Source organism: Mixophyes fleayi, chromosome 12 (genome assembly GCF_038048845.1).
Source record: "Mixophyes fleayi isolate aMixFle1 chromosome 12, aMixFle1.hap1, whole genome shotgun sequence".
NCBI classification, from domain to species: Eukaryota; Metazoa; Chordata; class Amphibia; order Anura; family Limnodynastidae; genus Mixophyes; species Mixophyes fleayi.
The window spans coordinates 43,316,340-43,341,154 of NC_134413.1; the positions used below are offsets into that span (position 1 = coordinate 43,316,340).

A 24,815-nucleotide genomic window follows, 5' to 3' on the forward strand; every position below is an offset into this window, starting at 1 on the left:
TTTTACATGGAGGTTTCTAAAGACTGTGAAGCGAATGTGATGGAAAAGTATGTACACAGATATGTATTGCGGGTTGGCAAATTTTGCGGTTTGTAAATGAATCTTATTGACTTCAGTCAATAAGTGCACCTTATCCATTATCCCGCTCCCCAGACATGGGCATAGTAGACTCCTTCCTTGGCTGATGCAAAGGTTCCTCCACAAACGCTGCCATCTTGCTCCATAAACCAATGCACTTTGGCAGAAACCTTGGTGCGTTTGCCCAAATCGAGGCACTCTGCACTATCAAAGAAGAATTTAAGCTGCACCACAGCCATTTTGCCCTTTGTAAAAGAGACCAACTATCTCTTATCATTGGTTAGATGCACTACCCAGCAGGCAATATATTTAATAAAATAGAAAATAAAGACCACATCTGCACACTTATCCATTTTTGGAGAGGAGATATTATGCATCTAATTAAAAAATAATCTGCATTAAATCACATATATAAAAGCTGAAATCTGTTAAAAAGCCCTGTCAAGTTAAAAGCAGCAACATCTCTGGAATCTCAGAGTAAAATATCACGCTATGTGGATCTCCCAGTCTGAACAGACTCCCAGGGAAAGGTTCTCCAGGCATAGGAAACACAGTCCTTTGTTGTAGCTGAAGTTCACTTTTCTTCTCTCTCCTCCTACATTGGAATATATAACAATATTTAAAAGATCATTCTCCATGTACACAAAATTGTAGTACTTTTTCTTTTAAAGTAAGACAAATTGCCTTAAGAGTAGAACATTTGGTTATCAGTTATGTATGATTGCATAACGTAGAAGTATATCATTTAATAGGACATCACATGTCGGTCTATATAGATTAACACACAAAACCTCACTGGGCAGCGCATTGTATGACACAGCATTACAAAATAATATTGAACTGCATCTTGCCTAAGATAGTAGTATAAAATATCACAGTATTTTACAGGGCAGAAGTTGGCATCCCAATTTAGGGTAAAATAGCATAGGGAACCTTGCAATGGTGGGCCTAGTCACTGAACCTCTGCCTTCATGGTAATAGTTTGCTGCCCTTGCTTTTTTTCTTATTTATATATATATATATGTATTTTATTGGTCTTGTAATTTGCTGCATAGACCAAGGTTACAATACTGTTGGAATGTACCATAAAAAAACCTGATGAATGTATGGCCTTGGTATTGGTGCTATAAATTGAGTCTGAAAACTGTAAATAATTAAAAAATGAAAAAATTCCAAATGTGAAATTATAGCATATATTTACAATAGAATTGGAATCATTTATGAAAACTGGTGCAAAGGTACAGTTACTGAACTGTTCCAAAAACAAGCTGTATCTGTTAGAAGCAATAAGGTAACTGCAAACAATGTTCTGTAGCCAATAGCAACCAATCTAATTCTGTAAGTACAGTTTAGAAAACAAAGGTACATGTCTGACTGTTTTCCATGAGCTACATAACCATTTTTTGCACCAACAAGTGGACAAGTTTGTATAAATGTCCACAATGTGTCCTGGGATGCACCAGCTTCTTTTCTGCAGAAGTCGTTTTGTAAGATTATTTTATTATCATATTGGTTATATAGTGATGTAGAAGTAATGACTGCATCAGGCGCGGGCTGGGAGAGGGATGGCCGGAGGGCACACAGGCGGCCACATCGTATGACAGGGGATGCCGCCTGTGCGCTGACACGGCCGCATCTGATGTCATCGGATGCGGCCGCGGGGGGGAAACTATGTTTTCTGCATCTGGGGGGTGGCCGGCAGGCCTACCCCCCGGCCCTAATAGCCGTCTGACCCAGCGGCCTGGGGGGCCGTTGCCCCCCGGGCCAGCCCGCCCCTGGACTGCATCCATATTTTAGTATTCAGCTAAATCATTTAAAAATAACTTCTACTCAATCCAAATCTAAATGTACAAACTTCCTAGGCCACTGTAGGAAGACAATATCAGATACCTCCACACTTGGACAACTAAACACCCTAACTGGAAATGTAAGAGAAGGTAACAAGAAAACCCAGAAATAACATGTAAATAAATACAGAAAAGGCTGTTTCAAACTAACTGGAAGCGTAAAGCAGTATCTATGACACATGAGTCAGGCGTATTACTGAATAACACCAGAAGGTACAGGGCCTGGGCTACCATTAGGTGCCCTAAAGTAGTCTCCTACAGCATTTCAGGAGGCACTTAAACAATAAATGAGGGGAAAGGGGTTATTAATTTAGAACTCCTGCCACTCCCAGGTTAAAAAGCAGGGAGTAAGGAGAAGACCGGTCACCCCCTTAAGGGAAAACTCTTCAGCACAACACTTATCCAAGTGAAATAAAAATCCTACAATGTCTAAAAAAAACTACACTACACATAGGGGTAAATCTCTCCGGTTCTCCATCTCCCTGGCAGGACAAACAAAACTAAGGGCATTGCCTTGCCTCCCAATAGTGAAGGAACAGACATTTGAGTCGTCTGAATTGACATAGGGATATATGAAGAAATAAAATATATATAATGTAGGATTAAAGACAGCGATGCAACAAAGCCCATATGAAAACGTCACACAGATTCTACCGGAGTGTCCGGTAAAAACAATTTACATTGGGCGGAACTAGAAGCAGTCAATCTATACCTCCATGATACCAGGAATATATATTCAACATATAACAGAAATGTATAGTTCTTACCAGTGCTATGTACAGTGACTTCAGTTGGGGATCTCTTTATACCCATTACATGAACTTTTTCCAGGATGGAATCCACTGGGTAACGACCTAGATTGTCTGCAGATCTAATGTGACAAACATGGAACAGAATTAAATCTCTATCTCACAAACATCTTTCAGTTATTCTGCAAGCTTTTCAATAATCAGTACAGTGTTGTTGCTATTGGTAGTCCATTAGTTACTGATCATTTAAGTATACTGATAATTCTCAATGATCTTGTCATAAACAGGACTATGCAAGTGCAAGAGAACATCAGCTATGCATCAGCAGAGAAAGGATGTATTCATTGTGAGGCTATGAAATTCCCTACCAAAAAAGCGATCATTGTCATGGTACACCAACGGGGTTTAAAAATTGAATTGGATGCACTACTTGTAAGAAACCATAACATTAGCTATAATTAGTAAACAGAGTTAACTTAATACTTGTTTAAGGGGATTAATATGACTCCCAAACCTGTGCTAGATTCATTTTTTACAACGGAACCACTTACTCTTATCTGTAACCACTGCCTGAATGGAGGAAGTCTGGGAGACTGTGCTCCTGATCGATCGAGATTTTGCTTTAGTGTGGTGAAGATCTTCCCTAAATGCTCTAATGACAGATGTCTCTATATAAGTTGTGAGTGTGAAGATATGCACTTCATCTATAGCAACTGTTTCTTTTCCTGCATCCTGCTTCCTCCATACGGTCTATCTACAGATTCTACACATGTGTCTTGTGTGATGCGGAGATCTCCAGAAATGGTTTGATTCAGAGAATGGTGCAGTGGATGTCTGTTTGATTTTGTGATTCTATTGACTTTGTATATATTATTTAGCAATGTACCTGCTTATTACAGAGATATTGTGTTTTTGTTTCAGGAGCTGCAGTGATCCTAAGTTTATACTCCACATCTGGAGAACATTTGCAATAGGGTAAGCGGTTCTGTATTGAAAAAGAATGCTGACACTGCAGGGAATTTTCTCACCTGCATCGCTTTGAGCTTTTAGTTTTAACGATTTGAAAAGCAGCATCCCATCATATTTTGCGGTTTCTCTTACCTTGAGTATAAGACGTTTCTAGCAAAGGTGAATCTTCTGTAGCTAAACATGTGCTCATGAAGGTACTTTAAGGAGTGCCCATCGTCTATGTAGAGCTCCCCTACAGCTGATCCCTACAAATAAAGGTATTCTCAATTTAGAGATCATCCTGTGGGGGGAACAAAGCCATATTCCTGTGTGGTTCCGAAGAAATGGCAGAAATAATAAATACATTACAAACCAGAAATATACTTGAATAGATTAGATTTTCTGAATGCAACATATCAAACAATTTCACTTTGCAAACACATAGCACTAAATAAAAGGCCAAACAAACATAAGTGGATACAAGATGATGTAGGCCAGAGACACACACTGGGGGACATGTAGCGTTGGATGCATTTGCTCCCTGAAAATAAAACAGGAAAAAATGCATTTACATATATATGTTCAAAGCGTGGCTGCCTGTACATTACTAGTATGTGCTTCAGGTGTGTATCAAGAGTAACAAGTGTGTATCAAGAGTAACAAGTGTGTATACTTTCCCCCACAATAGCGTAGAGAAAATGTAGGAACAGCAGAGAGATAATATAGAGATGAGGCGTGACAGTATTAGTAGTCAATGTGAAAGTCTCGTTACCCTCTTTGTACACAATAATATAATAATGTAATTAGAATAGACAGCTGTGACTTCATATAATCGAGCAGCCACACTAATAAATTGACTCCTCAGCTAGAAGGGTCAATTTGCAAACATCCAATGTGAAGTGGTTATATAGTGCTGCTGATCCCCATCAGCATCATTGCGTCTTGTTGTACCGATCCTCCAGCACCTGCAAGACATACGCCTCCACACAAGTGTACAGGCATCTACTTGAGGCGCAATTATCTGAATACAATCTTAATGTACTCGGCATAAGCTTGCCTGATGTTCCCTGCCCTGTTCTGTCTCTCCAAGCATTAGGAAATGTAAATGTAAGACACAAACAAATCTGCAAAAGCACATATGTGTACACATTTTTGGGACACATGCACAGTACAGAAATACATATTTTACTCAAATAAAACTCTACATGAGCACCGTAGTGGGGAATCTATTAAAATAATATATGCTTTACTTTTATTCTAGAGTGAAAGAAAACTGAACCAGACTTTGTATTGAGTTATTATTGTGCCACTCAATAGTTACGGTTGTCTATGTGCTATAGCTGTGTTTGCAATTACCATACTTTGCTCTAATTGGAAAGCGGTATGATAGCTCTCACTCATAATAGTAAATTCACAAATTTTCTTTGCACACCACTGACTAAATAATTGTTTTAGAACATGTTTTCCTATCCATTTTAAAAGCAAATGAGGCAAGACTGTATGATGTTTACATACTGCCTGTAGATATTTCTTATAAGACAGAACATCGCGTTGCTAGTATGTACAAATATGCTCAGCTGCAGATCAGAAGAAAACATGCTAAAGAGTGTTTGCATTAGAATTACTTCTGCGTAATGGACAATCTTTTAAAACTAATTCAAAGAACACATCTGAACAGGTGCATGTAAAGCTGTCATGCCATGTATTGTCTAGGATACCTTTGTGCACTACAATACTTGTAATTACATGTTTACTGAACTTTGTTGTAAAGTAATGTATTTGCACGAAACTTAACACATTTTAATTTACTTATGAAGCATCCAACATGTAGAAAATTCAGTTGGTCAATAGTGAAAGATAGAAACCTATCCCAAGACAAATACAGATCCAGGGACAAAACTTTAGAATGTAGAAGTTGCAATTACCTGAACAAATTCTAGAGATTTTAGCTATGTCTCTGCCACTTATGTGTATAAGCAGCTTTGATTGATTTTCAAATAGCAGCAGTTATTGACTGCCAAAAATCAAGTATATCTGTTGGTACAAAAAGAGTTTACCTTATTATCCAGTGCTACTTGTAGCCTGTATGGAGAACCATCCATCCAGCCTGTGGACTTGCCAGTTACTGAGTGAAGAGAGATAATGGAGCCACCGCGCTGATACACTGGAATCTGCATGAACAAAATATAATTAATTATGTTCACTGCCTACTATGCTGTAGTATGGAAACTGTGATTGTGCCAGGATTATTATATGTTTTACACCTGTATATCACTTAGTGTGAACATGTAATACAGAAAATATTTGAAAAGGGTAAATGTCATGCAAATGTCAGCCACACTCACCTCTTCCAAAGTAACATCCACTTTTTGTCTCTGGGACCCCTTAACACGCTTATATTTTCGATAGTTGTACCAGTACTAGAGAAACAGTGAGTTGGATTAAAATATCCTAGTAACCTCTGTGTAGGTAAATCTGATACACGTAACCTAGTTTTCTATGTACAGGAAACCTTGATAGACAATTGAATAAACAGTTTTAGTTTATAAATCAGTTTAAATGGTTATATTTATTACTATACCTCTCCTGGGCCAGGAAAGAACACGTCAATGGAAGTGACGCCAGGGTCTAACACTGGGGCAACCAGCAAAGCATTTCCTAGAAACCAAAAAACATTAGCGTATGTGCCATGTATTCAAATGAAAAAGGATTCCGTCATTGCTGTAGTACCAGATGCATAAAATATTTTTTTTTTATGGTAATTAATCATTTTAAAATAATGAGTGGGACTGATGACATTTTCTGGTAATCCAATGGTAAACAAAATAAAAACTCCAATAGATGACTAAACACTTACTCTGATGGAACAACAATGTGAGTGACAGGCAAGCCAAGTGACCAATAGGAGATGCTTTTCTCTGATTGGGTACAGCGTTAGAAAGCCGCTCTGATTAGTTATTTGCATATAGGCTCCACATAAACATTGAATTTTTTTTGCAGCCCAATCCCCCTAACTATGTCAGCCAGTGCTGCATGGTTCCCGGTTGTAGTGGAACTAGCCCAGCCTGAATAGCCTGGTGCTGGTTATGACAGAACCTCCACCCTGTTTATCCCTTGTATTAGCTGTACCCAGCCCAGGCTATGAATGCTGGTGCTTGTTTCACAGGGCTACTCTGTGCAATTTATTTACTTTATGTTTAATACACATTTAAAACACCAGTCCTCATCATCACATTGATAAGTGGTGTATCCAGTGTGCGGTCACCTCAAGATGCACTGTTAGGTGCATTCTAACACACTATTCTGGGATGCAACAAGACAGGTAAGAGCGCAATTTTGCAGTCCGATTTTTATGTGCATATTAGCAAAATTGCACCCAACTGTAAAAGAGGCTCTTAGTGTTGGCTGATTGGGAGTATGAATATTTTCTATGTACAGATTGGGTTATAAAAAGTAGTAGAGCAATACCCTCAATAATTCATAATCCTTCAATCAGAAGAGGTTAAAAGGAGTACTGTGTCTGTACTTGGACCTTTCTTATTTAATATTTTATTAGTGACACTATCACTGCTGTTAAAGGTAAAGTATGTTTTTTTTGTTTTAGACGACACAAAATATGTACAAAGTAGACACATCTGTGGGGTAGTAGACAGGTGTAGACTCCTCCAACAGTGGTGGTAGAGGCTAATACATACTTGGGATAGACATAAGGTGATCCATAAATCTGAAAAAACTAAGGAACAAATAGGGATTTTAACAATAAAAATGTGCAGACTAGATGGTCTGTGTGGTTCTTTTCGGTCATCATGGTCTATGTTTCTATAATCTAGAGTAGGATATTCAGACATCTCTGGCACTGTGTGAAATATTAGGCTGGATGGTGAAAGGAATTTTATGGGAGGTTGTGGTGGAGTTCAAGTACAATTGTGTTTTCTTATGAAACTGCAAATCAGTTTGTAGGTATTTTAATTAAGCTAAATCACTGTGTTATCTAAAATATATATTTTGGGCCTTATGGCATTTTGTCCCCAGATGGACTCAGAGAAAAGGATTTATCGTAAGTATAAAAAGCCTCCTTTCTCTTTCATCTTATCTGGGGAACACCACTACTACGGGGACGTTCTAAAGCAGCCCCCTAAGGAAGGGACTGCTCTGATAGCCCAGCACACAAAACACTGTGCCAAAACTGGCATCCGAGGGCGCAAAAACCTTAACCTTAGTAAAGGTATGGACAGAAGATCAGGTGGCTTCTCCGCAAAGCTGATCTGCTCAAACTCCATTTCGTGCAGCCCAAGAAGTACCCACTGAACAGGTGGAATGGGCGGCAATATGGCTAGGCAGAGGCCGATCTGTCGTCACATAGGACTGCCTAGTTGTGGATGCGATCCACCTGGCGATGGTCTGCTTAGTAGCCGGCCGTCTCCTCTTATAAGTCTGCAATAGCACAGAGGGGGAATCTGGCTTGCAAATATCCAAAGTTGGGTTAACACGAATAACATCCAAAGATTCCTTGGAATGTAAGCCCAAAGTCCTACACCTGGAAATCCGGAACTACCATCTCCTGATTCAGACCTTAGTTGAAAAGAAGGAACAATCCGCAGAACAGCGAGCGGCAAGAAAAGGCTCCAAGTTCTGACACTCTACATGCAGATGCTATGGTCAAGAGAAAAGTCCCCTTCCACGTGAGCAACCTGAACTTGACCGTGCTCAATGATTCAAAGGGTGCACTCTGAAACATAGTTAGCACCAAGTTCAGATCCCAGGGAGCTATGGGCGGAACGTAAGGAGGCTGGATATGCAAGACTCGCTGAAGAATTTTCTGAAGCACTTTTTTTCTGGATATAGACAGAAAGCGCTGAAACATGGACTCTTAGACAGCTGAGTCTAAGACCCGCAGACAAATCATCTTGGAGAAAGACCAAGAGACTAGAAAATCAAAAAGCCCCAGTGTGGCAAGAGCGACGCTCGCACCACCTAATGTAGATACACCACACTTGGTGATAAATGCGGGCAAAAGCCGGCTTCCTAGGTTGCAACATACCGTCCACTACTCTGGTGGATAAACCTTTTTCCCACCAAAGACTGGCTTCAATAGACACGCCGTAAAAGCCAACCGATGAAGGTCCTGCTCACTTGCCAGTCGCAGAATGTCTGCAAACCAGATCCGATGTGGACAATGTGGAACCACCAGGATCACAGGTAGTCTCCTTGTTTCACTCATCTGAGTTCTCGGGCCAGCACTGGAATGGGAGGAACAAATATCCTCGCTGGAAGTCACAGAGCAGGGTCATTACGTCCACTGCTACCGCCAGAGGATCCCTGGTTCTCGCGCAGAACCTGTCCACTTGACTGTTGTGAGGAGAAGCTATCAAGTCGATGTTGGGAGGACCCCACCTCCGGGCCAGCGACTGAAAAACTTCTGGATGTAGTGACCACTCGCCAGGCAGCATCTCATGTCTGCTCAGGTAGTTGGCCTCCCAGTTTTCCACCTAGGGAATGAACACTTCTGATATGTCCGGAACAAACTTTTCCGACCCAAGCCAGAATCTGAGCTGCCACTTGCATGCCTCCCACACTTCTGATAAATTCCTGACGATTTACATACGCCACGGCCGTGGCATTGTCAGACTGGAGTTGTACCGAATTACCCTGCAGAACCTGCTGTGCCTCCTGTAGAGCTTGCAATATGACCTTCAATTCCAAGACATTTATCGAAAGTGCGGTTACCCGAGGTGACCAGGTCCCCTAAAGACGCAAGTGTAACACCACGGCACCCCAACCAAGGTGACCTGTGTCCATTATCACAGTGGTCCAAGACAATGTAGGAAAAGAACTGCCCATGGACAGAAGATCCTTCATCAGCCACCAGCGAAGCAACAGATGGGATTCCTGAGACAACTGGATTATCTGGGAATCTAAGTGAATGGTAGAGCCCATCCATTTTTTCGACTGGTTAGAGGTACCAGTGATCAGGTCAGATGTTGAAATCAGAAGATATATTTCAGTGTACAAGTAAGTGCATTTTATACAGATTTAAACACAGGCTATTTTTAGAATCAGGATGTAACCCCGTTTACCAAAACGTAGATTTACATGCATTGCAAAGCTAACGATATTTACACTTGTCTGTGATATCTTACAAATCCAGTGAGGTCTTGCATCTTGTCTTTAGACACAGTAAATCTAGTAACAAGGTCTTAATTAACCCTTCCTGCCTTCAAAAGGGCTCACATATCATCATCACCATTTATTTATATAGCGCCACTAATTCCGCAGCGCTGTACAGAAAACTCACATCAGTCCCTGCCCCATTGGAGCTTACAGTCTAAATTCCCCAACATACACACACACACACACACACACACAGATTAGGGTCAATTTGTTAGCAGCCAATTAACCTACTAGTATGTTTTTTGGAATGTGGGAGGAAACCGGAGCACTCGGAGGAAACCCACGCAAAGAACAAACAAACTCCTCACAGATAAGGCCATGGTCGGGAATTGAACTCATGTCCCCAGTGCGGTGAGGCAGAAGTGCTAACCACTAAGCCACCGTGCTGCCCACATATCAAAAGATCCAATCCACATGAATCCTCTCTTTAGACTAGCAGGATACGCATTCCCAAAGACAGGTACAACAAAGCATTTTCTTGCACCAAGATATGCAAAAGGCTTTCAAAACAAAGACTTATTGTATCAGGTATACATCAGAAATAAAGTATTTGCTTTTCAAAGGTTAAAACAGAAAAACCAAATTTTCTACCCTGGTCTCAGAAATAAAGATTTCCTATCTCACAATATACACAATATAAAAAATAAGTGCACGTGCAATTATATAAATAAGCGCCCTGCGCTATGTCCTTTAAGTAAATTTATACCAAAAGTTATTTATCAGTGATCCAGTCACATTAACCTTAAGATACAGTATGTGTGTGACCTGTATATAAAGTTGATAAACCCCTGTAATCTAGCAGCACATACATCTCTAAAATATTATATACATGGCTGTGAAAAAACAAAAAAAACAGTCTTTTTGGATGAGAAATGTACTTAGCCCTCCTGGATGGCCCTCTAAGCAGCGTGAGGAGAGGTCTGTGTGCAGCATGGAGAATGTACAGCTTGCCTCTGTAGCTGATAACAAGCAGCTGACATTTTCCCGCACTTTTCAGAGACGCACCAAGTCGCCACTTTCTTTAGGGGTGTCCTCTCTTTATGCTGCTGCTTGTTCCTCCATTATCCATTATAGCATGCTTCTCTTATTATCAAGCAGCCTAACGGTCTCTCTGGCTCTAGCAGATGCACTGGCTTCTATATATAAGCCTGCAGAGCCCTTTAGCCCATCCGTGACAGTGTGCAGTCCAAGTCTCCCTCTCTCATTATCAGGGAACTTGGTACCATCCTAAAAATGGTGGCGTGCATGGAGATTGCGGCGCTCTATGCTGACTAGTACCACTGGTCACCCTCCTGTCACTTTTTATAGTGATCTATATAGCAGACCCGTCCGTGCTCTGGCAATGCAGCAGCCGAGGTTCTGTGAGGAAATGTGTTTTCAACACAGCCTCAGTAACAAGCAGCTGCTGCAACTGTAACTAATCTTAAGTAAAATAAATGAAAAAAAAGGTATTTCTCTAAATCTGTAAGAAAAATGCTGCTTTCCAACTCCTTGGGCACTTGAATTACACTGAGGATGTAGGGGATTGCAGAGGGGAGTCTGTCTGTAGGTTAAAAAAATAAGTAACTGTTTGAGTGTCAACTCCTAGCTCCCCTAATACAACCCATGGCAGCAGTGTCCCCCAAATAGGATGAATGAGAAATATACATTTACAATCTTATAGGTCGCTATGGGTTATGCAGATTTGACAACATTGCAAATCTGCATGGTGTGCCTTATGGTTGTATACTGTGTGTGTAATTTCTGGCTGCCTGTTAAAGTGCATGGCTCAAGAGGCTCTCAAGGGTGGAATTGAATCTAGCTCTGATTACCAGTAGGATAGGCTATTGGTACAAGTTTGATGGATCAAGGGTGGGTATTAATGGATGGCAAACATAGTTCATGCACACTGGTCCACTGATGTCTATATCCTTTGTGAGTTACATGATTTTTCCAATGAAGACAGTGAATTTTGGATCAACGTGGTTAATAAAAACATGTATATGACCAATTTATGTAATATTTGTTAAATCAGATTAGAAGCACTAATTGGACCGTATGTGATTTGGCTGATAAGTCTGAGGAACTGGATCCCTCTATTTTGGTCACATACAAGAGTGATCAACTTGCACAAAGATCCTGATGCTCGTTGATCATATTTATATGGGCAGCTTTATATTAATTACATCTTAAAGCAGGAATACAGATAATCCACTAATGTTCTTTTACCACTTTAGTTGCTGACAAATACATACATTTACCTATCACTTCTTCACTGTCCTCTTCTGGTGGATAAAATACATGCTGAAAATGCTATCCAAAGACAGTCATTTACTGTAGTTTCAATTCTATGACTAACTGTCATATTCCCATTATGTCCTCACACTGATTTAGCCCTTTATATTTATCAATTTTGTTAAAAATCACACATTTTAATGCCAATACATTTTATATCACTTGGCAGCAATGTCGACTGGTCTGTGCTTGTGGATTAAAATTACTTTAGCTCCATGCCATTGAGTATAAATGTCATTATCTGTCTGTGAACTCACCTAGCATGTACTGATTTTCCACTTCAAAGGCATCTGGACACTTGGGAAATTCAACCCATAATGGTCTGTTTGTAATACAAAAACAGCAAAAAAAATAACCTTACCATGGGCTTGACTTCTAGACAAATGGTTAAACTTTAGCTTTTAAAAATCTAAAATCAAAATAAGTCCCAGAGCCTTTAGAACCAATGTACTGAAAGCTGGCAGTTTCATGATCACAAAAGTTTCTCACGAGCAAAGTCTGCATGCTTCTGTCAATAGATGAGGTGTTCAAACTCATATATAAATTTATGTAATATTTACACTTACGCAGAAGTACAAAATAATGAATATAAAAGGAATTACACAGCTTTAACATACAATGAATTTAACAAATGCTTAGTTGTATGTTATCTGCTCTAACATCCATCTCTTTAATGTACCATTATGTATAGGCAAAAGGTTCTCTTTTAAGTAATAGGATTGAAACTTTTCCTTACCTCATAACTGGCTCCGCAAACAGGTGCGTCCTGTAGAAGAGCATGTACCAGTATGGAAGCAGAGTATAGCGTTCCTCTATCGCTCGCCTTATTAATCGACAGTTGTCATCTCCAAATAGCCATGGCTCTCGTCGCTTTGTGTCTTGCATAGCATGACCTCGAAAAAAAGGTTGGAAGGAACCGGCTTGGTACCAGCGAACAATCAGCTCAGGATCTGGGTCTCCAACAAAACCGCCAACATCAGCTGGTTAATAACAAGGGAAAGATAAATCTTAGCTACTCCATTGTGGAAACTGTCTGACCCAGAATCGTTTGTTCTGTTTGCATGAAAAGAGGACAATAAAGAGCAGCGTCCTTTACCTCCACAGAAGGATATCCCGGTCACACTTAGAGTAAGTAACATCGGCACAGAGATTTTCAGATACCCCCACTCTGCTTTATTATCGCCAGTCCATACTGCACCTAGAGTGAAAGGATATATTTACCTTTCCAATATAATCTGGTTAAGCATTATGTATAATATTACAGATTGTATGGTCACAAATTATAATCTTACAATTTAATTGCATGTAATAAGTACCATCTTCCTTGTGCTTTTGTAACTTAGAATAGCTCTCAGTCTACTACAAGCATCTGTTAGTTCTGCAAAAAAAAGGACACATCTCAATGATATCCTGCAGCCTACAGGTAAATCCTGAAATTCTGTAGCTATGATCTATGAGAATACAAGAAGTGACTACTATAAAGATCAGTAGCCAAAATCTAAATCAAAACCAGAAAACTAATTGCATGTAAGTTTCCAATAATAAAGATATTCAACATATATTTTGTAATTGTTGAGATGTTTATTTTTTCTGACCAATATGCTCCATGGTTTGAACACAAATGATCAGAAATCTTACAACTAGAGCTGCATAAAAAACCGTGTAGATTGGTTCCTTTCTTCCTCCTTTCCTAATAACTTAAAGTCTACTGTAACATCATCTAAAAGCTAATATTTGCCCAACATACCTCTCCACTCCCCCCAACTAGCAGAACTATGAGGATTTTATGCCAGGGACTATTGTAGTTCCGAAACATTGACCTCTCTGTGTGTCTCTGCCCTACCAGCAGCAACAGTGTTAGAAACTGGCGACTACAACGACATGGCGATTCTGAAAACTTCTACCCTTTCATTGAATGCTCCTAGACCCAGAGTTCCATTCTTTCAGTCCTTTTGTCCCGCAGGAAAAGCTAGAAGACAGGCCATCTCTAGGGTCCAACCTTCAGGACCCAGAGGAAACCAGCAGAAAAGGAAGCAATCCTGGGCAGCCAGGTGCCCAGGTTTCAAGCATGCTGATAAACAAATGACTTGAAAGGCTGGACGCCCACCTGGGGGCTCCGATGGTGGGCGCCCGCCTGCCCCTGTACCAGGAACGGTGGTTTGATTCAACATCGGAAGCTTGGGTCAGAGGCATTTTCTGAAGAGGATATGTGATAGATCTCAATTGGTATCGCCCGCAGAGGTTTTTTACCACGAGTCCACCAGGAGAAATCACAAAAAGAATGGCACTCATAGAGGCCATTCATACTCTCCTGTCTGCCAGAGTTGTCTCCCCAGTACCACAAAAGGAAAGACAAAGGAGTTTATACTCCAATTTTTTCTTGGTCCAGAATCTGGTCAGGTCCTTCAAGCTAATCCTAAACTTAAAAACTTTGACAGTCCATTTACAGGTGGACAAGTTCAAAATGGAATTGCTGAAATTGCTCTAATGAGCAATATGGAGCAGGGGAAGTTCATAGTGTTCATGGACATCACAGAAGCCAACCTCCACATATCGATCTGGGAGGGACACGAGTGTCTACTCAGGTTCGCTGTTCAGTCTCAGCATTTCCAGTTCAGGGCTCTACCTTTCGGATTATCAACTGTCCCGAGAGTCTTCACCAAACTCATTGCTGTTATAGTGGCCTTTTGCGGACCAAGGGGGATGGTGGTGGCGTATCTGAACCACCTGGGAGGCACCTGGAGCCCCCAGTCTATGAGGGAGATGGCTTGAGTCATGAGATGGACCGAAAGAAAGTCAGTTCATAATGGCCATGGTCATCCCCGCAGTAGACAACTGGGAGGCGTACACCTCCACGGGAATGCTTATTTCACCTGGAGGTGTTTCAACAGCATGTGTATAGGTGGATCGGATGAGGATGGGTCTAAAGATCCTGGAGCGTTGTTTGTAGATGCCACGGTTGTTCCTTTGAACTTCTCTCTCATTTACTTCTTCCCCTAGGTTGTCATGCTCCTGAAGTCCTAAAGAAGATCAAGTGAGAAGGAATCCATGCAATTCTCGTGGCCCCAGACTGGCCAAGGAGGTCTTGGAACTCTGACCTGATATCGGCATGCTGGAAGAGCCATTGTGACCAAATCTCTCAAGGGCCAGTCCTGCACCGACATTTAGCACAGCTAGCTTTAACATGGTGGCAGAGAGCTTGGTGAAAACTATACTGAGGGGCAAAAATCCAATCTACGCCAGGAACTATCATATTAGGAGCAGAAAAAATTCCCTACATCTGCCTTTAGACTGTCTCCTCCCCTATCCTTTCTACAATGGGGCTTGGATCAGGACCTAAGGCTCAGTTCCTTAAAGGTCCAGGTGTTGGCCTTCTCTATGTTCTTCCAGAGGAAGCTGGCATTATTACCTGAGGTTCAAACATTTATTCAGGGAGTTCTGCATGTACAGCCTCTCTCCATCAGTGGTTCTGTGGGACCTAAATCTAGTGCTCATGGTGTTACACCATATGCCTATTGAGCCCTTGCAGTTAGTGGATTTAAAATATTGGTCCTGCGAGACTGCTTTCCTCCTGGCAATCTCTACGGCTCTCAGGGTTTCAGAATTGGGGGTCTTATTTTTCAAGTCTTCTTCCAAGTGTTCTAGGAGGATCAGGCAGTTCACATGACTAAGCCTTCGTTTCAGCCAAAGGTTGTTTCCAGGTTCCATCTGAACAAGGAAATTGTGGTTCCAATGTTTTTTTTTTTTTATCAGGATAGGTGTGATGGAAGGGATAGCTCATTGGAAGGGATGGACCCAGTACAAAGTTTGTTACCAGGAACAGAGCACTTGGTAATGCTGACAGGAACAGAGAACTTGGTAATGCTGACAGGAACAGAGCACTTGGTAATGCTGACAGGAACAGAGCACTTGGAAATGCTGACAGGAACAAGGATAGTTACTGCTCAACTAGAGTGACCTGATGATCTGGCAAATACTGTTTGGAGCAGGCAGGTTTATATAGGCCAGAAGCAGGTGAAACAACTCCCAGCAATAATGAGTCAGGGAAAAATAGTCCAAGTAGCACAGTGGAGCCTTTGGTGGGCAGTGGTACTACAGGTAGGATATAATATAAACAAAAGATCCAACAAAGTCCCTGAAGACAGGAGCTGCAGAATGCAAGTCGTGACAGGTATGATGCGCAGAAGAGAGGCCTGCCTCCAAACAATCTGTCTCCAGTTGGATTAAGTCTGTAAATCCATCAAGTTTACACTAGCGCGGGTCAACTGTTCAGAGAGGCAATATTACATGCAATCAGTATTGTCACGGGCACTAGGAGTCTTTACCCAGGGATCACCAGGTGATAGGCTTACCAGAGCAGTATAGGTGGTAATATGGTACTCTGGTAGCAGGGTGATCACGGAACAGGAAATAGCAGATGATGAGATGCTCAGGAAAGTCTATGACTAGCAGCACTGGCCATATGGAGGTAATAATACACGAGGAACTGTATGGACAAAGGACACGTGAAGGTAGTCAGTGGTCTGCGGTAGCAAGTTGTACCACTGCTATAGTGAGGAGGAATGTCCAACAGAAACGAGGAGGTGATGAGTGTCAGCGGTCTGCGGATAGCAAGTTGTACCGCTGTCAGAGTGAAGGAATGGAATACAAGTGGAGGTATCCGGGGAGTCAGTGGTCTGCGTTAGCAAGTTGTACCACTGCTATGTGAGAGGATACTGGAACAGGTGAAACTGTAAACAGGAGTCAGTGGTCTGCCACTAGCAAGTTGTACCACTGAATATATATGTGAGGAGGTGCACGGGGAGAGACTGCAACACAATATATACACGGGCACCTTGACTTTGATCCACAGTAATATGCACAATATAAATGTATAAATGACTGAACAACACTGCCAATATAGAAAGTCTCTTGAAGTAATCCGGCATGAGATAACACAGTCAATGATGGCAGTAGAGTCAGCAGATAGTACACTCCAGAGGAGAACCAACACAGTCAATGATGGCAATAGACTCAGCGGATAGTACACTCCAGAGGAGAACCAACACAGTCCAGCAAGGTATGCAATACACAGCACAGTCAATGGGAAGTATGCATACCGTGGTTCAGGAGAAGGCAGTCAGACAGGAGTGCAGAGATACCTGAAGGGCAGGAGGCCAGCAGGATACAAGTCCCTGGATGGGTGAAGCGGGGGTCTAGCAGGTGCAGCGCACAGGTAGGTAGACCAGCAGGGAACACAGGAAGGCGTGGAGAGCGGATCAGCAGTAGATGGATGAGTAGCGCTGAGAAATAACAGCAGCGGGTCTCTGCGGGAACACGGAGGTAACCAATAGCAACCAGCAGGTGCAGTAACGATGGGACACCGGAGCAGAGTTGAACTGGAACAGTTGATCACGGAGAGTAGCGGGTAGCAATAGTGGCAGCAGACTCAAGGAAACACGGTAGAGTTGACAAGGACTGAAGACTGAAGCGCACAGAGGCAGCGGATAGGAATCAGCTAGCAGTCACGATGATACAGTAGATGGTAGAAGTGGTATGGGAACCACAGTAGTAGAAGTGGTTTGGAAACCACAGAGGTAGAAGTGGTTTGGAAACCACAGGAATCAGCTGGGCTGAATAAACAAGGAAACACAGGAACACCTTCAGAGACTCATGGGGAATGAGACTCCAAGATCAGGCAACGTGGTGTTGACCACAGGTGCTTAATATAGGGAGGTTGCCTGATCTGCCAATTTAGTTAAAGGAACATACACTGGAGGTATGGAAAGGGCTGCGCATGCGCAGTCCCTCAGGATGGAGGACGGCCACGGTTCCTAAATGTCCGGGAAGAAGCACTCACAGTCCGGTGAGTGACAGTACCCCCCCTTTTAAAGGTGGGCACAGAACGCCTGGAACCGGGCTTGTCCGGATTTTTGGAATAAAACTTCTTCAGAAGGGCAGGAGCATTAAGATCTTCAGCTTTGATCCATGAACGCTCTTCAGGACCAAAGCCCTTCCAATGAACGAGGAAACGGAGGACTCCTCGCGAAATTTTTGCATCCAATACCTCAGTAATCTCGAAATCCTCCTCCTGATGAACTTGAACTCGCTGCGGTGCTGAGGGAGGAGTCGAGAAACGGTTGATGATGAGAGGTTTGAGCAAGGACACATGGAAGGCATTGGAAATCCGAAGATTCTTAGGAAGAAGAAGTTTAACACATACTGGATTGATAACTTGAATGATCCTATATGGACCAATAAAACGAGGGGCGAATTTCATAGATGGAACCTTCAAACGAATATTTTTGGTGGATAACCAGACACGATCTCCAATTTTTAGTGGTGGAATAGCCCGCCTCTTCTTATCTGCGAAAGACTTATATTTGTTAGATGTCTTCTTTAAACAGGTTTTGACCTGAGACCAAATATTTTTGAAGGTCTGACAAGCAGTCTCCACAGCAGGAACTTGGGTGGGCGGGAGGGCAGGAAATTCCGGAAAAGACGGATGGTGACCGTAGACCACAAAGAATGGAGTTTTGGATGATGACTCATGGTACATGTTGTTATGGGCGAATTCAGCCCAAGGAAGCAATTCTACCCAGTTGTCTTGGTTGGCTGAAGAGAACATCCTAATAAAGGTCTCAAGATCTTGATTGACTCGTTCCGTTTGTCCGTTAGATTGCGGATGGTAAGAAGATGAGAGTGCTAATCGTATGCCCAAGGTTTTACAAAGGGCCCGCCAGAATCTGGAAACGAATTGTACTCCTCTATCCGACACAATCTCAGACGGACATCCATGGATACGGAAGATTTCTTTAATGAAATGTTCAGCCAGAGTAGACGAGGAAGGTAAACCGGACAGAGGGACGAAATGGGCCATCTTCGAAAATCTGTCTACCACTACCCAAATAGTATTGTGATTCTTACTTGGTGGCAAATCAGTAACGAAATCCATACTAATATGGGTCCAAGGCTTGGACGGAATGGGTAGTGGTCGCAGCAACCCTGCTGGAGTTCTGCGGGAGGATTTGAACTGAGAACATAAATCACAGGAAGCAACAAACTCTTTGACGTCTCTCCTCATTGAAGGCCACCAGTAACTACGAGAGAGAATCTCAAAGGTCTTGTGTTCACCGGCGTGTCCAGAAAAACGAGAGGCATGGAACCACGAAAGGATTTTCCTCCTCAGAGTAGGAGGCACAAGGGTCTTCCCAAATGGTAGCATTTTGGTGGATGAAGCAGCCAGAGAAATACATTTGGGGTCTAGAATAGCATGGTTGGGAACCTCTTCTACATCAGAGGACGTCACAAAAGCTCGAGATAGAGCGTCAGCTTTCTTGTTCTTAGCAGCTGGTTTGAAGGTTATAATTAATTCAAAACGGGAAAAGAAAAGAGACCATCTTGCTTGACGAGGGTTCAAGCATTGAGCAGATTGCAAATATGACAAGTTCTTATGATCCGTGAAGATCGTCACCGGATGGCGAGCTCCTTCCAACAAGTATCTCCATTCCTCTAATGCAGCTTTGATGGCCAGCAACTCCTTGTCCCCGATAGTATAGTTTTTCTCTGCGGGCAGAAGACCCCGAGAGTAGAAGGCACAAGGATGTAATTTTTGTTGCTCCGAGCGTTGGGAGAGAATAGCTCCTAAGCCCACATTAGAGGCATCTACTTCTAGGAAGAAGGGGAGTGTCACATCAGGTTGTCGCAGAATGGGAGCAGACGAGAAGGACTCTTTGAGGATTTGAAAGGCTTGGAGAGCCTCAGATGACCATTGCTTAGTATTAGCCCCTTTCCGAGTTAGGGCCACAATGGGAGATGCAATGGATGAAAAGTCTTGAATGAAGCGTCTATAGTAATTGGCAAAACCTAAAAAACGCTGGATGGCACGAAGAGTAGTTGGCTGAGGCCAATGTAGTACAGCATTTACTTTGTCTGGATCCATCTTCAGGCCAACTCCGGAAACTATATACCCCAAGAATGGAATCTGGGGTAACTCGAATGAACATTTTTCCAATTTACAGAACAACGAGTTTTTCCGTAGTCTGGAGAGGACTTCTGCCACATGTTGGTGATGAGAAGGCAGGTCCTGTGAGAAGATCAATATGTCGTCCAGGTAGACAACGACACATACATATAATAAGTCCCGAAAGATCTCATTGATGAAACCCTGGAAAACCGCGGGGGCATTACACAGCCCGAAGGGCATTACTAAATATTCGTAATGCCCATCTCTGGTGTTAAACGCGGTCTTCCATTCGTCACCGGAACGGATTCTAATTAAATTGTAGGCACCACGAAGATCCAACTTAGTAAATATCCGAGCTCCCTTGATGCGATCAAATAGCTCAGTGATCAGCGGAATGGGATACCGATTCTTGATAGTAATGGCGTTGAGTCCACGAAAATCTATACAAGGGCGTAATGATCCATCCTTCTTTTTGACGAAGAAGAACCCGGCTCCAGCGGGAGAGGTGGAAGGTCGAATGAACCCACGCTGGAGATTCTCCTGTATGTACTCAGATGTGGCTTGAGTTTCAGGTAACGAGAGAGGATAGACCCGACCCCTGGGAGGAGTCTTGCCAGGTAGAAGGTCGATCGGACAATCCCAAGAACGATGAGGAGGAAGACGTTCAGACTGAGCTTTATCAAACACATCGGCAAATGAAGCATACTGAGGAGGGAGTCCCGGGGAGGAAGATGAGATGGAAGATTGCTGTACTTTAAGAGGAATAACTTGAGAGAGACAACGATGGTGACATTCAGACCCCCAAGACGTAACTTGAGGGGTGCGCCAGTCAATCTGGGGAGAGTGACATTGAAGCCATGGAAGGCCTAAGACAATCGGACTTGTCGTAACTGGAAGAATTAAAAACGAAATTTCTTCATGGTGTAGTACACCAATCTGAAGGGTTACTGGAGACGTACTCTGGGTGATGAGACCATTGATGAGACGTGATCCATCTATAGCCGTCACAGTAATGGGTGTTTTTAAAGTGATCACTGGTAGAGACCATTGATTCACTAGTGATTTAGAAATGAAATTTCCTGCTGCTCCGGAATCAATCAATGCCTGTGACTCAAAGGATTTGGTAGCAAAGGAAATCGTAACATCGAAAGCGCAGACTTTAGATTTCATAGACAATGGAGAGGACTCCAGGGACCCTAACTTCACCTCTCCAGAACTAGTTAGGGCCTGGCATTTCCCGATCTCTTAGGGCAAGAGCTGAGCATATGCGTGGAATCAGCACAATAGATACAGAGTCTATTCTTTACTCTTCGTTTCCTCTCCTCTGAAGATAATTTGGAACGTCCTATCTCCATGGGAATCACAGAGGATGGAGCTGGACGAAATTGAGGGTTTGAACGAAGAGGTGCTTTGACAGCCGTTGTTTTCTCAGACTCTCTTTCACGAAATCTCATATCTACACGATGGCAAAGAGAGATCAAATCTTCTAGTGACGAAGGAAGCTCTTGGGTAGTCAGTGCATCTTTAATTTTATCGGAGAGCCCCTGCCAGAAGGCGGCAACTAATGCTTCAGTGTTCCACTGAAGTTCAGAGGCTAAGATCCTAAATTGAATGACATACTGTCCTACTGTATGGGAGCCTTGTCGCAAACGAAGAATGCTGGAAGCAGCGGAGGTCACACGACCTGGTTCATCGAACACACTTCGGAACGTGGAAATGAATTTGGCACTATCTTGTAGAATTGGATCGTTTCTCTCCCACAGAGGGGAGGCCCAAGCCAGGGCTTGTCCAGAAAACAATGAGATAAGATAGGCCACTCTGGAACGATGGGTAGAAAAATTTTGAGGTTGGAGTTCAAAATGGACTGAACATTGGTTAAGGAAACCTCTACAAGTTTTGGGGTCCCCGTCATATTTTGACGGAGTAGGCAGGTGAAGCGTAGGAGCTGTAGACACCTGGGATGGCACTGGGGAAACGGAGGAAAGCACAGGAGCTTCAATATTAGCTGTAACAGTCTGTCCAGATGTTCCTTGGGAGGTTAATGATTGGTAACATTGAAGTAACAGCTGTTGGCGAGCATCCTGTTGCTCCACACGGCTGACCAGATGCTGCAGCATCTCTTTAGCAGTAGGTTCCGTATCTGGGTCTGTCATGGCCTGATCTTACTGTCACGGGCACTAGGAGTCTTTACCCAGGGATCACCAGGTGATAGGCTTACCAGAGCAGTATAGGTGGTAATATGGTACTCTGGTAGCAGGGTGATCACGGAACAGGAAATAGCAGATGATGAGATGCTCAGGAAAGTCTATGACTAGCAGCACTGGCCATATGGAGGTAATAATACACGAGGAACTGTATGGACAAAGGACACGTGAAGGTAGTCAGTGGTCTGCGGTAGCAAGTTGTACCACTGCTATAGTGAGGAGGAATGTCCAACAGAAACGAGGAGGTGATGAGTGTCAGCGGTCTGCGGATAGCAAGTTGTACCGCTGTCAGAGTGAAGGAATGGAATACAAGTGGAGGTATCCGGGGAGTCAGTGGTCTGCGTTAGCAAGTTGTACCACTGCTATGTGAGAGGATACTGGAACAGGTGAAACTGTAAACAGGAGTCAGTGGTCTGCCACTAGCAAGTTGTACCACTGAATATATATGTGAGGAGGTGCACGGGGAGAGACTGCAACACAATATATACACGGGCACCTTGACTTTGATCCACAGTAATATGCACAATATAAATGTATAAATGACTGAACAACACTGCCAATATAGAAAGTCTCTTGAAGTAATCCGGCATGAGATAACACAGTCAATGATGGCAGTAGAGTCAGCAGATAGTACACTCCAGAGGAGAACCAACACAGTCAATGATGGCAATAGACTCAGCGGATAGTACACTCCAGAGGAGAACCAACACAGTCCAGCAAGGTATGCAATACACAGCACAGTCAATGGGAAGTATGCATACCGTGGTTCAGGAGAAGGCAGTCAGACAGGAGTGCAGAGATACCTGAAGGGCAGGAGGCCAGCAGGATACAAGTCCCTGGATGGGTGAAGCGGGGGTCTAGCAGGTGCAGCGCACAGGTAGGTAGACCAGCAGGGAACACAGGAAGGCGTGGAGAGCGGATCAGCAGTAGATGGATGAGTAGCGCTGAGAAATAACAGCAGCGGGTCTCTGCGGGAACACGGAGGTAACCAATAGCAACCAGCAGGTGCAGTAACGATGGGACACCGGAGCAGAGTTGAACTGGAACAGTTGATCACGGAGAGTAGCGGGTAGCAATAGTGGCAGCAGACTCAAGGAAACACGGTAGAGTTGACAAGGACTGAAGACTGAAGCGCACAGAGGCAGCGGATAGGAATCAGCTAGCAGTCACGATGATACAGTAGATGGTAGAAGTGGTATGGGAACCACAGTAGTAGAAGTGGTTTGGAAACCACAGAGGTAGAAGTGGTTTGGAAACCACAGGAATCAGCTGGGCTGAATAAACAAGGAAACACAGGAACACCTTCAGAGACTCATGGGGAATGAGACTCCAAGATCAGGCAACGTGGTGTTGACCACAGGTGCTTAATATAGGGAGGTTGCCTGATCTGCCAATTTAGTTAAAGGAACATACACTGGAGGTATGGAAAGGGCTGCGCATGCGCAGTCCCTCAGGATGGAGGACGGCCACGGTTCCTAAATGTCCGGGAAGAAGCACTCACAGTCCGGTGAGTGACAAGTATATGGTAAAGAATGTACAAAAGAAAGACAAAATATTGTCCCTCATGGATTAGGAGAAAATGATTTCACGTAAATACCAAAAATCCCATTTTCTCTGGCAGGGGTAGATTTCAGTAAGGGTGTATTTAAATTGATTTAAAAAGATTAGGTTTACTGATCTTTTAATCCCCCCCCTTCAGCTGGTTCTTAACTATACCTATTCATGTACAGTTATGGGGCCAGTCTTTTAATATATGAAACTCTAGATGTCCTTTACTGAAATTTAAATGTCTATGTAATAGATGTTATTTTGATTAGGAAATCATGAAAATCACCGTAACGCTGAGATCCAGCAAAGAAAGACCTTGTCAGGACAAACGGTCTCTCTTTACCTCCTGACCGTCGAATTAGGCCCTCTGAAGTGGACATTTGCTGAGAAAGAAGGAAAATACAACAGTTAGTAAAACAACTTCTTTAGGAAGATTTTAAGCCAAGTACGCAGACATGTAAAATATTCTGTGCTGAGTGTACTCCAAGACAAAGGTCCAACAAGTAATTATCACTTGCACAAGATATATGTATAACAATACAAATATGTTAGTTATAGACATATCAATTCAAATGTTTTAATTTATTTTGAACAATACAAATACGTTTTTTCAATGTATTTCTAACAATACAAATATGTTTTTGTTACGGGGAACAAGCAATGCTGTAATTATAAAAATGTATACACTAAACAACATAATCTCTGTCACACGCCGGTCCCATAGTTAGGTGCCGGCGCTGTGACTTTCCCTTTAAGAACCATGATTCTGCTTGCTTCTGCCTCAGAGACATTACTTTCACAGGTGTTCCTGGCTACTGTGATTTGGACCTCCTCCTGAACCTCATTGGTCCTGGAGCACTATATTAACTTCCCATGGTTATGGGCTCATTGCCTGTTATTCGTGTTACTCTGGCTGCATTTGGATCTGGCTGTATACCTCTCCTTCCGTGTGTCCTTTACCTGCTCACTGGACTGAACTCCTTACTGCTGTTCACCTGCGAGCTGCAAACTCCTTACTGCTGTTCACCTGCAAGCTCCTCACTGCTGTTCA

The 24,815-nt window shown here is 42.8% G+C and overlaps 1 protein-coding gene across 2 annotated transcripts in view; it reads right to left on the bottom strand.

Annotated features, from left to right (window-relative positions):
- Positions 1-429: 429 nt before the first annotated feature.
- The window catches only part of GANC (glucosidase alpha, neutral C), a 68,487-nt gene continuing 44,101 nt past the window's right edge, over positions 430-24,815 (bottom strand). For both annotated transcript variants that reach the window (XM_075192589.1, XM_075192590.1), the window contains exons 16-25: positions 24,051-24,147; positions 13,164-13,265; positions 12,804-13,047; positions 12,325-12,389; positions 6,204-6,280; positions 5,968-6,042; positions 5,680-5,793; positions 3,776-3,888; positions 2,693-2,796; positions 430-673 (exon numbers count right to left, since the gene is read on the bottom strand). In XM_075192589.1, coding sequence (XP_075048690.1) covers positions 564-673; positions 2,693-2,796; positions 3,776-3,888; positions 5,680-5,793; positions 5,968-6,042; positions 6,204-6,280; positions 12,325-12,389; positions 12,804-13,047; positions 13,164-13,265; positions 24,051-24,147 — 1,101 coding nt within the window. In that variant the 3' untranslated portion in view covers positions 430-563. The remainder of the gene's footprint in view (positions 674-2,692; positions 2,797-3,775; positions 3,889-5,679; positions 5,794-5,967; positions 6,043-6,203; positions 6,281-12,324; positions 12,390-12,803; positions 13,048-13,163; positions 13,266-24,050; positions 24,148-24,815) is intronic.